This window comes from Oncorhynchus clarkii, chromosome 30, assembly GCF_045791955.1.
Source record: "Oncorhynchus clarkii lewisi isolate Uvic-CL-2024 chromosome 30, UVic_Ocla_1.0, whole genome shotgun sequence".
Lineage (NCBI taxonomy): Eukaryota > Metazoa > Chordata > Actinopteri > Salmoniformes > Salmonidae > Oncorhynchus > Oncorhynchus clarkii.
The window spans coordinates 7,149,830-7,166,360 of record NC_092176.1 but is presented as its reverse complement, the minus strand read 5'-3'; the positions used below and the strand labels follow the sequence as shown (position 1 = coordinate 7,166,360).

The window sequence follows — 16,531 nt, the reverse complement described above, 5'->3', positions numbered from 1 at the left end:
ACAATTTCAAAAAGATTTTACTGAGTTACAGTTTAAATAAGGAAAGCAGACAATCGGCCTTAATCTATGGATTTCACGACTGGGAATACAGATATGTATTCTGTTGGTCTCAGATACCTTAACAAATAGGTAGGGGCGTTGATCAGAAAACCAGTTAATACTTGGTGTGCAGCGAGGCACATCTCCTTTGCATAGAGTTGATCAGGCTGTTGCTTGTGGCCTGTGGAATGTTGTCCCACTCAATGTCTGTGCGAAGTTACTGGATTATGGCGGGAACTGGAAAACATTGTCATAAACTGATCCAGAGCATCTCAAACGTGCTCAATGGGTGACATATCTGGTGAGTATGCAGGCCATGGAAGAACTGGGACATTTTCAGCTTCCAGGAATAGTGTACAGATCCTTGCGACACGTGGCCGTGCATTATGTTGAAACATGAGGTGATGGCAGACGATGAAAGGCATGACAAAGGGCCTCAGGATCTCGTCACGGTATCTCTATGCATTGAAATTGCCATTGATAAAATGCAATTGTGTTCCTTGTCCGTAGCTTATACCTGCCCATACCATAACCCCACCGCCACCATGGGGCACTCTGTTCACAACCGCTCGCCCACACAACGCCATCTGCCCGGTACAGTTGAAACGGGGATGCATCCATGAAGAGCACACTTCTCCAACATGGTAGTGGCCATTGAAGGGGAGCATTTGTCTACTGAAATTGGTTATGACGCCAAACTGCAGTCAGGACAAGACCCTGGTGAGGATGACGAGCACACAGGTGAGCTTCCCTGAGACGGTTTATGGTGCAAACCTACAGTTTCATCAGCTGTCTACTGGTTGGTCTCAGATGATCCCGCAGGTGAAGAAGCTGGATGTGGAGGTCCTGGGCTGACGTGGCTGCACATGGTCTGCGGTTGTGAGTCCGGGTTGGAAGTACTGCCAAATTCTCTAAAACAACATTGTGGCTTGTGGTAGAGAAATTAATTTAAATTATCTGGCAACAGCTCTGGTGGACATTCCTGCAGTCAGTATGCCAATTGCACACTCCCTCAATCTTGAACCATCTGTGGTGACAAAACTGTACATTTTAGAGTGGCCTTTTATTGTCCCTAACACAAGGTACACCTGTATAATGATCATGCTGTTTAATCATCTCTTGATTTACCACACATATCAGGTAGATGGATGATCTTGGCAAAGGAGAAATGCTCACTAAAAGGGATGTAAACAAATGTGTGCACAACATTTGAGAGAAATAAGCTTTTTGTGCATATGGAACATTTCTGGGATCTTTTATTTCAGCTCATGAAACCAACACTTTACATGTTGCGTTTATATTTTTGCTCTGTATAAAAAGGCCTTCATTCACCATCCAGATTAAACAGTAGAGGGATGGTGACCAGGTCCACTTCTGATTGCTGTAATGTTTCTAATGTTCACTGCTATGACACATACATCACATCACTTTTTTTGTTCATTTGATTTTTAAGTGCAAGTACAGTGGAGTCTGGAATTATTGGATCCCTTGATAAGGATATGCAAAAAAGACTGTAAAAATGCAAAAATAAATATTCATTTATACTAATACAATTTTTCAGAGAAAGATTGTTTAAAATAAATTAAATAAAGAAAGAAAAAGGATAAAATGTATTGGATCCCGTTTTCAATTCTCCAGCAACCCTCCCCTAGCCAGGACAACGACAAAGCCTTTTTCTAAAATGTTTTATGAGATTGGAGAACACATTCGGAGGGATCTTAGATTATTCCTCCATACAGAATGTTTCCAGATGCTTGATATCCTTCATCTGTGCTTATAGACTGTCCTCTTCAATTCAAACCACAGGTTTTCAATGAGGTTCAAAATGTTGATTTTGTGGTCAATTAACCATTTCTTTTTGGATGATTTTTTAACATATGCTTGGGGTTATTGTTTTGCTGGAAGATTCACCTGTGGAAAAGTTTCAGCCTTCTGGCAGAGGCAACCAGGTTTTTTGGCTAAAATGTCCTGGTACTTAGTAAAGTTAATGACGTCGTTGACCTTAACAATGGCGTCGGGACTAGTGGAAGCAAAATAGCCCCGTGTCATTTAAAAATACACCACCATATCTTACAGTAGGGACAAGTTTATTTTTCTGCATATGCATTGCTCTTTTGAAAGCCAAACCCAAGGAGCTCTATTTTCGTGTCCTATGACCATAGCACTGGCTCCAATCCAAGTGCCAATGCCGTTTAGCAAACTCCTGGCGCTGCTATGGTCAGATGACATGAAAATAGAGCTCATTGGCCATGCACATCAATGGTGAGTTTGGCTTTCAAAAGAAAATGCATAGGCACTACTGTAAAATATGGTGGTAGATCTTTGATGTTATGGGGCTATTATGCTTCCACTGGTCCTGGGGCCCTTGTTAAAAGGTCAATGGCATTACCAAGTACCAGGACAATTTATACACAATATATTTATTTACAATATAGTTCAGCATTTGTATTGTTTATTTTATTCAGTCTTCTTTGCTCATCTTTATCAAGGGATCCAATAATTCCGGACCCCACTGTATATGAACTTCATGTATCACTTCTCCGCATTTCTGAAGTATAATTTTCACATCCTTTTAAAGAACAAAACAAAAACTGCATTGCATCAGTCAGACAGTATCATACATACAACACATCCTTGAAAAAAAAACATGTTTTTTAATGACAAAAGGATGTCTTATGTGCACCAGTTATATATATTTTTCCACCAGTCTAGAAGCAGACCCAGGTGATTTCAGTGTCTTTGCTCAAAGTTCTGCTCCACCCATAGCAGTTCTCTGCCATGTCAGGCGATACAGCGTCACAGTTTGTGGCAGCAAAAAGAGGGGTCTGGAGTCCCGTATAAAAAAAGTCTAAACTGAGTGACATTGGGCAGTGTTTCCCATGGCCCACATCAGTATGATAAGGTTTTAGTCAGGGCAATGTCTTGGGTTGTGAGAGGACAACCCCTAGCGTATCCTGTAATGCTTGGACCATACCCATAATATGGCATCGGGTGGATGAGGTTGGTGACAAAGGTGAACATGATGAATCTTTTTGCGAGCCTTCCAACACTGCAAAGTGTCTCTCTCACTGGCTTTACTCACACACAGACAGAGAATCCCAAGTCTGAGAGGTCCAGTAAAAAAAATAAAATCATCCACAGTCTTTTAGCTGCCTTCACAGTTCTACTTGTTTGTAGTCTCCTGTAATTCCATGATTTTGTAAAATGTCCAAAAGGTCCAACACAGCGGGACAAGTTCCTATGTCTTCTCTTCGCGCTCTGTTTTGCGCCGCGTAATGTTCCGAGGTTTGATCTTTAGAGACAGCTCCCACAGAGCCTCCTCTGCCAGGTGGTCGCTGAAGTCATTGAAAAAGGAGACAATGTCGTCGTTGTGTTTCAGATCATAATGCCTGGGAGAGAGGGAAAACACCATCTAAACATTGCAGAGGTGGGAAAAGTCAAAGGAAAATATCATCAAATCCCAAAACATTTTTCTGGGGAGAAAGAAAAGTGCATTGAACATAAAGCTGTATGACAGCAACGGACAGATTGGCCACCAGACCTGGGCAGAAAATAGTTATATTTTGTAGTTTATTTGAAAATATCAACTTTTCAAATACTTAAGGTAGTCAAATATAGTTTATATAGAGTTTCAACTAAAAGGCAACTATTTTCTTGGATTTTCAAATAAATACAGGTCTCAGAAAACTAAATACTAAATAAGGTATTTAAATATATATAAATATATCTATATTTATTTGATGGCTGCCAAATATTTGATGAACAACAAAAAACTACAAGTTAGTTGAATTAGTCTAAATATATAAATCATAAGCACATTGTTTGAGTGCTCTTAGATATGAATCTTAATATAGCCTATAGCCTAGAATTAAAATGATCTCAACAGTAAGAGTAGATCACCTTTGCAGCTTCAACATTACTACCAAATATATTTTCATAAAGAGTGATACATAAGTAGCAGTTGTAATCAAGTTATAATGCATGTGTAGTAACTCTGATTATAACAATGGCAACATTGTTATTACATAGGACTTTGGACATTGTTTTATAATTGCATAATAATGGAGTGGAATAAGTGGAATAAGGAACAGTTACATTTCCTGTGTACAGAAGAAACAAAAACTCAGCTCATTGCTATGCAATTAAAATGCAATTACCAAAGTATCATGTAACATGATAGTAAAATGTTGCTCCAAAAGTAAGTACAGTTTTATTACACAGGCACAAGAACAGTTTAAATGTTAAGTGTTACTGAGAATGAGAACTGTAACAAAATATGGTTATTAAGTGTCGAAAGGAAACAAAATATCCCAAAACTTCCTTATTGAATCAACGACAGTCAAGGTAGATGGGAAATCCCTTTAAAGATGGTGTAGTGTGTGTGTGTTTGAAACAAGAACACTTACCCTCAGATGGACAAAGCATCCAACTTGCTGTTTGCAAATGGCTTTTAATTATAAAATGAATTGCTGCTTTCAACCTTTTCAGTGGCGTGTTCAAAGAGTCATGCAGTAGTTGAGCGTCACAACTTATTGATACTTATCTGTATAAAATATAATTGGTCAATTGGTTTGACTTGATTATGTACACATTGGGCAATGGACATTCAGGAGAATGGACATTCAGAAAATGTATTGTGTAGATGAAATATGACTGTCAGATAAACTGGAATACTTTAGGAGATTGTGCCCTCTATTAATTATATTTCTTTCTTTTAGGGATAGGGGGCAGTATTTTCACATCCTGATGAAAAGCGTGCCCAAAGTAAACTGCCTGTACCTCAGGCCCAGAAGCTAGGATATGCATATAATTGGTAGATTTGGATAGAACACACTAACGTTTCCAAAACCGATAAAATAACGGTTAAATAACTGATTTGGCAGGCAAAACCCAGAGGACAAACCATCCAAGGGGGATTTTTTTTTTTTATAGGTCATATTTCCCATTAGTTTTCTATTGAAAACCCTATTTAATAGGAACCTGGTTGCAGTTCATATGGCTTCCACTAGATGTCAACAGACTTTAGAAATTGGTTGATGTTTTTCTTTTGAGAAATTAAGAAGTACGGCTGTTCTTTGTAAGTGTCACTCCAGATGGATTCTACAATTTGGGGATATAAAGACAGACATTATCGAACAAAAGGACCATTTGTGATGTTTCTGGGACATTTTGGTGTGCTAACAGAAGAAGATCTTCAAAGGTAAGGCATTTATTATATTGTTATTTTTGACTTTTGTGTAGCCACCTGCCTGGTTGAAAATTATTCTCATGTGTTTGTATGCTAGGCGCTGTCCTCAGATAATCGCATGGTCTGCTTTCGCCGTAAAGCCTTTTATTTTGATGTATTACACTTATATTTTCATGAATCTTGAATATTAATATTTCTGTAGTTTGAATTTGGCGCTCTGCAATTTCACTGGATGTTGTCAAATCGATCCCGCTAATGGGATTGGCGCGGGAAGGGATCACTAACAGGTTTTAACATGCCGTTCCAGATACAGCCCTGTCATTAGTTGAAAGCAGCCAATCCAACAATTTCAGAAAAGTAGTCACTTCCTGAGATCTGTTTTCAGATAGTTTTGAAAAGTCGTTACTTCCTGAGATCTGTATTCAAATAGTTTGAAAATGAAGTACTTTTTTGGGATCTGTATTCAAATAGTTGTAGTCACCTCTAAAGTAAATATTTGTTCCCCTGGAAAAAATAAATACTTTCCACAAGGAATAGTTCAAAATAGAGTTCTCCCAGATCTGTTGGCCACTATATACATACACTTGCTGGAAGCGCCTCATGCTGTCCAGGATATTGAACTGCTGCCAGCGCTTTGAGAAGTTGACCTTCCCGTTGATGAGGTCAGGGTTGCCCAGATGGACAAAGGTTAAGTCCTGGAGGATAAGTCCCCTATGTGTCGTGTGGGAAATAACCAAAACAAGAAACAGTCAGTACAATAAAGACGAGAAATACACAGTAAGCAATACATATCGGAGATGTGCAAATACATTTGTGTCACTTGTGACAACAAAGTGCATACACCTTGCAACCCAGCAGTTTGACTTACAGATATGGTATACATGGTGGCTCCACGTCGGCCAGTGCCGCTCGGTAGGCCCGGAACGACGAGGAGCTGTCTATCAACGTGCAGTATTCCTCTAGGCCCTGTAAACAGAACAGAACAGTGACAGCCATGTTAACCTCAAACACAACACATGTAGAGATTTAATCTAAGAGTAAAGTGCTGCGAAGGAAAGATTAACAATTAACCAAAGGTTTCAGAGCAATCTTTGGACATCTATTAGACAACACAGTCCAACTTGCCTCGGAGGTTGTTTTCTGCCATTCCAGTCTTCGGATGGGAGCCGAATCCAAGGCAGATAATATTGCCAAATACGAGTTGAAATTATTTAGCTTCCGTAAGTGCTGCAAGACAGTGAAGGGAAACCACCTTAAAACGCACTTGAGAATGTGTTGCTTTTTTCAACAAACCCTCCCCAATACCACTGTCTGCCCTTTCTTAAGTATCCACATTTCAAACAGGTATACCTTCATTATTTTGATGAATTTAAGGAGGAGCTTTTCTCGGTCCTGGGCTTTCTCCTGCAGAATGATTATGGAGCGTACCCTGAGGGAGACACGAAGGAGGAGAGATGCATCAGTTCTCCAGACCTGGCTGCTTTCCTCTCGGAGAGGGCAGAGAAGTGCTGCAGGGACGAAGAGAAGCACTGTGGTGACTAAGTTAAGATTTGGGGCTCAGGCTTACCAGTAGGACATGTTGTTAAAGTGCTCTGTGAATTGTGTGAGGTTAGGACTCTTTTCCTCGTTCTGCTCCTTAGCCCAAAGCAACACCTCAGGGATCTGTGTAGAGGGAGACAGAGTGACACGAATAAGGACTTTATTTAGAGAGGGGCAGCATATGCAGGAGGAGAAGGACATGCTTGGATGAGTTACCTCAATTTTGTAGAAGAGCTCCGCGTCCAGGAGAGTTAGCTGGTCAGCAATCTCGTGACTGCGGAAATCATGCAGGGTCCCCGGTCTAAAGACGACAACGAAAAAAGTAAATATGGCCAGAGTTCGAACTAGACACTGTGATACATTGATGTTCAGAAAGCAACAAAGAATTCTGTTACTGTTGCGGCGCTGAACATTTCTAAATGGCAACTTTCTCAGAAACAATACAAAATGCAAGGTTTTAGCGGTCACAGTATTCTCCTTCGGGCCTACCTGGCAGCGACACCTCGCGCGGCCAGTGGTTTAAGGGAGTTGGTGTAGCGCAGCAGCTTCCTCTGCTCCACCTTGTCCAGGATGTTCTTGCGGAGCACGCGGGCCAGGCTCAGCTCACCGTTACACACCAGCCTGAACACCAGGTCCATCAGCTGCTTCAGGATGTCCTCCGTCATCTCCACCAGACTGACACACACACACACACACACACACACACACACACAGTTCCAAAGACGAGGGAATGGAGGGATGAGAGAGGGGTATGAGAGCGGTGGGTGAAGGAGAAAAAAAAGACAGGAAAAAGACATGAGGCGTTTAATTGAAAATGAATCATGACCAGTTAAGCCCCCCCCCCCTTTTCGCATAAGGAAATGCGAATAAGAATCAGGACATGAAAAATGGTCTTTGCAGAGTGTAGGTTTTTGATAGACAGTTTTCTAGTCAAATGACAGCCCAGGGAACTCACCACAGCTCGTCCACCACACGGACCAGAACGAAGAAGGTGTTTTTGCTGACTCTCTTCTTGAAGGTGTCTGGGCTGTGACTAAATCTGGTGTATGTGTGGAGGGGTTAAGCGAAACAAACAGTCTCCAATCTTACAGTATTCAGTGTTTACGTCTATCGTAAGGATTTTGCTTCCCATTCCCTATTGTCTCAACCAAGCAGGCTTTGTTGAAGGAAGCTCTCTCTGTCCACATTAGTCAAGGGCAAGCCACCAAAAATCTGTTTCTTCTCTACGTAGATAATTTCATGTATATGAACGCTGTGGTTCAAAACATGTCAAAGTTGCACATTTATTTGTGTGTTCATCCTTGCATAAGGTCAAGCAACACGTTACAGGTCCATCACTGATCCAGGTGAACCCTCTAAATGAGAAAATATGTTTTTAAGCATGTACAGTATAAGATGTTTTAGCAGCTGTATTTAGCATAACAAGGGCCATCATTGCTATTGACTGCTAGCTAAACTAAAGACCGCACAACGTTTGCTAGGTAGCACAGCTCTCAAAACATTCAAGGTCCTGACAGCTACATAAAGCGCTGTTCTGGCATCGGAGAAAACTCTATTTAGCACCTTTGAACAGCTTCTAATCTCGTATTATTTCGGAATTTCTCCAGTCCAGTACACAAGTTGCTTTCTGCAAGCATGGACAACGGAACATGTGTAACAATTGTAACCAAGCTGTAACATGGCAACCTCAACTAGGGGAAATGACCCAAAATGCGCTATGATTTCAAAACTGTACCTTTTATTTATAATATGTAATTAACGTGCAACTTTTACAAGTTTTAACACACAGTGTTCATATTCATAAAATGATCTACGTAATGATGTTAAAACTCGGCAGTTTCGTTTCCTGGGCCACAGAATACTTTTCTCTGAAGCCTTTTTTGGTGGGTGACCCTTGTGACTACATGTGAGATGTGAAGCATGGAAAGGATATCTGTAGTGCAGCTTTTTGATGAGGTCCTCGGGGGTTATAAATGTTCTGTACGTCGTCAGGAAAGCCTCACAGTACAAGACAAGATCTGGAAAAGAAGACCCCACAGGAGATCACTAAATATCCTCTCGTTTGTCAAGAGCTCCCATCTGAGGGACTATTAGGGAAAAAGACTTATTTTTAACAGTAACACATTCAACCTGGATAGGTCATCACAAAATAAACATCAAAAAAACCTACTTGGTTTTATATGCAAAACATTGGCATACAGAAGCACGACATATAGTGCTGTTGATTCCAGTAATTATGAGGTATTGAAGTAGGAGTGTGGGAAGAGACCCGCCCTACTGAGTGAACACAGACCACATGTACTAGTCTCCTCTGGGGGATGTGTGTGTCTGTCTGTGTGTGTGTGTGTGTTTGTGCGCTACGGAGGTCATACATACACACCTTTGCGGTCCGTTTCTGTGGCGTGGACTAATAAAATATCCCCCGATCCGGCTCGGACATCTGGACCGTCGTCGCTCTGGTATCACACGGACAGATTAAAAAGTTGTACGGGGAGAAAGGATTAGCCTAAGCGTTGACTTCGTGATGAGTCCCAGTGTAGCGCTACGAGTGACTATCCTGATTAAACCGTACCGACAATATAGAAAAAATATGTTTTGAAAAGCCAGACTTGTTAGCCGTGAGAGGGTTATCTATAAGGAGATATGCGCTACTAAAGCCGGTTTGACCTTGCCATGCCAACTCTAGCTTTTCGCCGATAATCACATACTTATCTACTGTGAGATTGTAACATTGAGTTACAGAGGCATGGGGTAGCAGAGGACAGGCTCTCTGTAATCAGCTTTGGGGTGGAGGCTTATTTAGTATTATGAGTATCCTTCTTGTAGATTCCTATGAAGTATCTCATTGAAAGAGGCCTTCCCTGTGATTATAAACGGATTGAGCTCAAAGAGCCTCGAGGTCAAACGGACTGACCCGCAATAGTAGAAACTAAGAAGCACGTTTACCTCCTGCTTTAGTGTTATCCGGGACATGATCTCCATGTGATCGATGAGGGAAAGTTCATCTGTCTCCTCACTACTCGGCCCTTCTTCTGAGGACTTTTGCCTTCGGCTGAGCGAGAGAGAGAAAAAGATTATAGCGAAAAGGGGGAGGGGGTGGAAGGTGATTTAAGATATCAAAATCATTATAGGTTCACTTGTTAAACTGTCAAATCCTTCCTATTGTCAATCGAGAGTAGGAACAATGGAGAATGATGAACTAACCGAAGGCACAGTCCGTCATGGCATGGGCACTTACCTGTCATTGCACGTGTCCTCGCACAGTGGGTTCTCTGAGGCAGTGTCCTCCAGTGAGTCATCTATGGCGGATGAGTCCTGACAATGACACACAACGTAGTTAGGACAGGGACAGGTCTCGCACCAAATCCAGCAGCCTAAGTTCATGTTCATTAGGGCACGCAATAGAAAACATTTGGAAATGGTTCTGAAGTGGAAAACTAAAATGTGAGATTCTCATTGGACATTTCTATCCCTGTTTCAGTACATGTTCTTCTGTTTGGTGCCTAATGAACATGACCCCGAGGTCATGTTGAAAGGTGAAAAATGCTTTTTTAGTTAAGGTCGATGTGATCGTACGTTACGCTGTTTAAGCAACTTAGTATTCAGTGGGTTGTTCAGTCAGGTTTGAGTAAAACAGGCAAATGGTAGTTCACACACACTATCATTATCAAATGCTGTATGCATACATGCATAACTCCAGCCTTACTTCTCTAGCGCAAGTGTAACAGTAAATATACAGATAAGAGAAATGGTTTGAATCGTTTTTTTCTCCACCTTTTATTTTTCCTGATCGGGGATTATAGAAACACATCAAATGTTTGTTTTTTTGGTGTACTGTAGGCTTACCCTGGCATGACGTTTTGATAACTGTAAATCTCTCTAGGACAAGGTGACTTTTATCAATATATTCACCTGTATTTACTCCCCAAAAATGAAATGCTAAGAGAGATTGACATGGTTATCAGAACGTCACGCCAGGGTAAGCCTACACGAAACACAGCCCTTATTTTAAGTGTTTCTTAAATTCCCTATCGGAAAAACGAATGGTGGAAAAATAATTGGAACCATTTCCTAGTTTGACTGCTAGGTTTTACGGGTATTATGACACCTCCACTGTGGGGCTCTATGCAGCCCCTTCAGAAAGCATTCACAGCCCTAGACCTTTTCCAAATTTAGTTGTGTTAAAAAGTGGGATAAAAATGGATTTAAATTGCATTTGTCAATGATCTACACAAAATACTCTAATGTCAAAGTGGAAGATTTTTTTTTTTTTACAAATGAAAACACTAATATATCTTTGTTGGATAAGTATTCGACCCCGAGTCAATACTCCATTCTGTTTATTTTTATCCTGAAAAACTCCCCAGTCCTTAACAATTACAAGCATACCCATAACATGATGCAGCCACCTCTATGCTTGACAATATGGAGTGGTATTCAGTAATGTTTTGTATTGGATTTGCCCTAAACATAACACTTTGTATTCAGGACAAAAAGTGAATTACTTTGCCACATTTTTGCAGTATTACTTTTAGTGTCTTGTTGTAAACTTGTTGAAGTATTTTATCTTCAATGTTGTTGATCCATCCTCAGTTCTCCTATTACAGCCATTAAACTCTAACTGTTTTAAAGTCACAATTGGCCTCATGGTGAAATCCCTGAGCGGTTTCCTTCCTCTCTGGTAACTGAGTTGGAGTGACGGTCAAATGATACACCATCCAATCACTTCATGATTGTGTCCCACTTGTTGTTGATTCTTCACAAAAAAATACAGTTTTATATCTTTATGTTTGAAGCCTGAAATGTGGCAAAAGGTTGCAAAGTTCAAGGGGGCCGAATACTTTCGCAAGGCACTGTATATACAAAAGTATGTGGACACCCCTCAAATTCTGATATTTCAGCCACACTCGTTGCTGACAGGGGTTCATTATCCAGCCCATAGCCATGGAATCTCCATAGACAAACAGTTGCAGTAGAATGGCCTTACTGAAGAGCTCAGTGATAGGATGCCACCTTTACAACAAAGTTAATTCTGCCTTGCTGGAGCTGAGAGCTGTCCCCGTCAACTGTAAGTGCTGTTATTGTGAAGTGGAAACGTCAACAGCAGCTCAGCCACAAAATGATAGGCCACACAAGCTCACAGAACGGGACAGCTGAAGCCCGTAGCGCGTAAAAATCATCTGTCCTCAGTTGCAACACAAGTCTAAAATCACCATGCATAATGTCAAGTGTCGGCTGGAGTGGTGTAAAGCTCGCCCCCAATGGACTCTGGAGCAGTGGAGACGCGTTCTTTGGAGGGATGAATCGAATCACATTTCACCATCTGGCAATCCAATGGACGAATCTGGGTTTGGCGGATGCCAGGAGAACGTTACCTGCCCGAATGCATAGTGCCAACTGTAGTTTTTTGGAAAAGTTTGATGGTCTGGGGCTGTTTCATGGCTCAGGCTAGACCCCTTAGTTCCAGTGAAGGGAAATCTTAATGCTACAGCATACAGAGACATTCTAGACAATTATGTGCTTCCAACTTTGTGGCAACAGTTTGGAGAAGGCCTTTTCCTGTTTCAGCATGATAATTCCCCCGTGCACAGAGGTCCATACATAAATGGTTTGTCGAGATCGGTGTGGAACTTGACTGACCTGCACAAAGTCCTGACCTCAACCCCATCGAACACCTTTGGGATGAATTAGAACGCAGACTGCGAGCCAGGCCTAATCGCCCAACATCAGTGCCCGACCTCACTAATGCTCTTGTGGCTGAATGGAAACAAGTCCCAGCAGCAATGTTCCAACATCTAGTAGAAAGCCTTCCCAGAAGAGTGGAGGCTGTTATAGGGGGACCAACTCCATATTAACGGCCATGATTTTTGGAATGAGATGTTCGACGAGCAGGTGTCCACATACTTTTGGCCATGTTGTGTATTATGAGAACATTTTTACTCCGGAACGTATTTAGTCTTGCCATAACAACAAGGGGTTGAATACTTACTGACTCAAGACATTGCAGCTTTTCTTTTTGAATGACTTATTGAATTTCCAAACATTTGGAAAAAACATGATTCCACTCTGACATTATGGGGAATTGTGTTTAGGCCAGTGATGAAATCTGAATTTAATACATTTTAAATTCAAGCTGTAACACAACAAAATTGTGGAAAAAGTCAAGGGGTGTGAATCATTTCTGAAGGCCCTGTACATACACCCATCTCCACCCCAAAAGCAGATGCTCTAATAGGCCAGTGTTTTTTTTAATGTGGGGAGAACTGAGTGATAATGATTTAAGAAAAAATCTGAGCGATTAGTCATTTTATTGGATTATATCATCCCTGATAGAAGGCCCGATGGAAGAAGTGAAGCACAGGGACTAAACACAAAGCCATTAATGCTTCCAGTTGAAATGAGTTACTACGATCTGGACCTGACCCAACGGTCGGAGACAACCACCGGTGGCTTTAACGGCCAAATGTCAAGTATGTGAACGTGGTAAAATGTCTCACTGTGACTTGGAGACAAACCCTCATTCAGACAATGACAGGAGGTGACTTTGGAGTCCTTTGAGGTTATAGTAGGACATGGGGACAGTCCAGTGGCAGGGGGGTTTGAAAAAGAAGGACAACCCATGGTAATGTACAGACAAGTCAGCGAAGCAGGGCATGCCAAGCGGTCGAAGAGACGGTGAACCCTGAGAAGTCAGGTCGAGTTCAAAATGGGGTTAGATTGTGAGGTCCGCTGTCGGTCACGGTGCACTGTGTTTGTGAAAGCACCCCGCTCTCTCTGCGCTCTTCTTTTTCTCATGCCGCCTCTCTCTGCTAAGGCTACGCTACTTACTCGGCGGGAGAGCAGCCCTTCTCCTTTGGCTTGGCTGGATGAGTACAGATTGACGTACTCTCCCTCCCCGACTTCCTCATTAGCGCTTTCACTCTACGGAGGAAAAAGGAGGACAGCAAAGAGAATGACAGATGCCAGGAAAAAGCAAATGTGTGTAAAAAAAAAAAGTATACTGCGAATGTGAAAGCTGCAAGCAGTAAAGCCGGTTAAAACAAACAAGTAGCTATATCATCTCAAGTGAAACCACTAAGAACCAATTGTTCCAATCACCACAGCATACATAGGCTACAGCCTGTTTTTTTTTTTTTTTACTTAAGGCTGGGCCTATTTTCAAGGATAAGAACATCACAGTCCTGACATTGAAACAATGTTTAGAACCTACTCCAGACCCCCCCCCCCCCCCCCCCCCCCCCTCGAACGCTTCATAGACAATTCCATTGTCAAACACTAGTCACAACACACAGCTAGGGCTCACCAAAGAGGTTTGACGAGTGTCAGAGAAAGAAGAGTCAGTGGGAAGGCAGACTGCAAGAGAGCCACCAGAGCTGTCCAGTGAGCCGTTGGCCACCAGCACAGGGTCAGGGCCGCCAGTGCCCGGGGCAGCTAGGTCCATGCTCTGCGATTGGTGGACAATGGGAGAGTGGGAAGAGACAGATGAGAGGAGATATGGAATGGAAGACTGGCAGAGAGGCGCAAAGTCCTGAGAATAGGACCTGAGAATTGTCTTATGCTGAGTGAGCGAGGGCGAGAAAAGAGGGAAAGAGAAAGAGAGATTAAGTTCAAACCTACTCAAGAGATGTAAAATTTTAAAGAGTAAAAATGTGAAGAAAAAAATAAATAATTGAAGTAAGAAGCATTGGCCTTCCTGCCATCAGAAAACAATATGACTGTAGGCTAGATTGTTTATTTGACTGGTTAGTCAGTGGCTAGAATTCCTATTCCAACTCAAGTCTCTTCAAAATTACATTTTCACAAAATGTGCTTGTGGTAATAAGTCTGTTGTAATATCTGTTGAATATCCCATGCATATGGGTTTAATTGCAACAAGGATAAACCGTTCTTCAGCAAGAACAAGTCAATCATCCTCATCATTGCTCCAAAATGACATCATTAGGCAGAAAATAATAGTGAACATACATTTTGATAGACTTTAATAATCCCGGATGGGGTTCAAGAGCCAGATTTAAAAGGAATGACATCGGTTGATTCAAATAACTGCAATACTCATATTGGTCTGAATCATCTTTGATCTGTATGCTTTGCATGTGCCACATTTCACAAACGCTGGATGAAAAAACACATGTTAAGTGCACCCTTTCTCTCTGACAACGATTGTCATTAGGAGTGTGTAAACATAGAGAGGTCTGGCAGAGAGTGAAGAATGAAAGTTGGTTTGTCAGTGTGTGCGCATGTTGTTGCCCCAGATACTCCCTTATTAGTAGCCGAACACGTCGTGTACAACGGCTAATAAATGAACTCGCTGGATTATTAGTTCTAAAGCCGGAGCGGAGCAGACCAGGGTTCAACTAGTATTGGTTTTTCTGCACTCGATCCAGGTTGCCTGGGAGCAGTGGAGTACACCACAAGCTGCAAAAAAAACACCCATCTGGCTCTCCAAGGGGGCACAGAGCCAGATCATGTAGAGAGAGTCTCTACACTAAACAAGCTCAATGAGGCTTCCCCTTTCTTTTTTATTTAGCCCCGACTTGGCTGGTTAAATAAAGTTCAAATATAGAAAGTTATAGAAATAAAAACACTATTTGAAGTCAAGTCTGCTGTAGAGTGAGCAGAGAAGCAACTGTAGAGAGACAGACAGGCCCATTGAGGGTCACTCACCATGGGGGTGGTCAGGGAGGACTGGCGGCTCAGGAAGGAGTTAGAGACGGACATGCTGAGCGCAGACCCCACCTCCTCCACCACCGCAGCCTGCGACTGCTGGAGGTGGCAGGAGAGAGAGGATGAGGACGAGGAAGAGGGAGACGCAGAGTGGGAGGCCTGGAAGAGGGGGGGGGGGGGGGGGGGGGGGGGGGGTCGTGGGGGAAGAAAGTAGAGAGGGAGAGAGCGAGAGAGGAGCAGAGATAAAAGTGCAGTGGGGGATGTTAGACAGCAGAAGAAGTTGTAGGTTTACGCAGATAGTTAAGCACACAATAGAAGCAGCAGGAAAGAAGAGGCTTGATGGACTAAAATAATGTTACAGCAGACAAAGGGTTAAAGTAGAGTCACACTAGTCCTAAGCGTTCTCTAATATTCTACGGTTACCTCAGTATTATGAATCGCTCTGATGGAGAGTGGGCTTTCCAGAAAGACAAAAAGGAATGAGATTTGATGAGTGCAATGGAAAATAAGCAACAACATAAGACGGAAGAGATTGGACAGTAAATCAAATGCAAAATTTGAACACAACGTTGTGGCAAAAGGGAAAACGTAGAAACGTTCTCCATCTCATACATGACAATTGCAGTGAGTTAGGGAGGGAATGGACATTTCAGACCCGAGACCACATGTAGCCGACAGTGAGCAACACCACATGCTTTACCAGAGAGAGCTAGGCCTGAATGAGATTCATCGACCACACAATTTTCAAACTCGGCTGGGTACTCGACAGCAATTTAAAATACTTTAGCTCGGATTCCATATCTTATATATTGTGTACATAATTTACAAACTAATTACTGTTGCAGTTCAAGCTATGCCTACATACTGTGCAAAGCAGGTGACTGGCCTAAACGTACGTAACTAGTTATTTTCTCAGCTTTGGACCAGTGGTAGGTGGACAGTGGAAGAAGTCTATTCATTCCAGGAATCAGAAAGTACACCCAGTGGACATGACTTATCAACAGCCAGCTCAGAAACAACTTTTTGATTACATGAAACACAAAACACCCTTTCCTCGCCCTCCCTACATTTATAGCTTCAAACCAATCCTTGTTTTCTTTC

General features: G+C 42.1%; 1 protein-coding gene across 8 annotated transcripts in view; it reads right to left on the bottom strand.

Moving 5' to 3' along the window:
• The window catches only part of LOC139389277 (rap guanine nucleotide exchange factor 1-like), a 48,033-nt gene continuing 31,502 nt past the window's right edge, over positions 1–16,531 (bottom strand). For 2 of the 8 annotated variants that reach the window (XM_071135854.1, XM_071135853.1), the window contains exons 11-26: positions 15,431–15,589; positions 14,070–14,324; positions 13,595–13,687; positions 10,005–10,081; positions 9,713–9,818; positions 9,147–9,222; positions 8,700–8,784; positions 7,722–7,814; positions 7,256–7,441; positions 6,983–7,067; positions 6,795–6,889; positions 6,578–6,656; positions 6,353–6,454; positions 6,096–6,193; positions 5,810–5,938; positions 1,264–3,428 (exon numbers count right to left, since the gene is read on the bottom strand). In XM_071135854.1, the coding sequence (XP_070991955.1) occupies positions 3,278–3,428; positions 5,810–5,938; positions 6,096–6,193; positions 6,353–6,454; positions 6,578–6,656; positions 6,795–6,889; positions 6,983–7,067; positions 7,256–7,441; positions 7,722–7,814; positions 8,700–8,784; positions 9,147–9,222; positions 9,713–9,818; positions 10,005–10,081; positions 13,595–13,687; positions 14,070–14,324; positions 15,431–15,589 (1,869 nt within the window). In that variant the 3' untranslated portion in view covers positions 1,264–3,277. Of the gene's footprint in view, positions 3,429–5,809; positions 5,939–6,095; positions 6,194–6,352; positions 6,455–6,577; positions 6,657–6,794; positions 6,890–6,982; positions 7,068–7,255; positions 7,442–7,721; positions 7,815–8,699; positions 8,785–9,146; positions 9,223–9,712; positions 9,819–10,004; positions 10,082–13,594; positions 13,688–14,069; positions 14,325–15,430; positions 15,590–16,531 lie in introns of all 8 variants that reach the window. The other 6 variants (XM_071135856.1, XM_071135855.1, XM_071135858.1 and 3 more) reach the window with 4 other exon arrangements.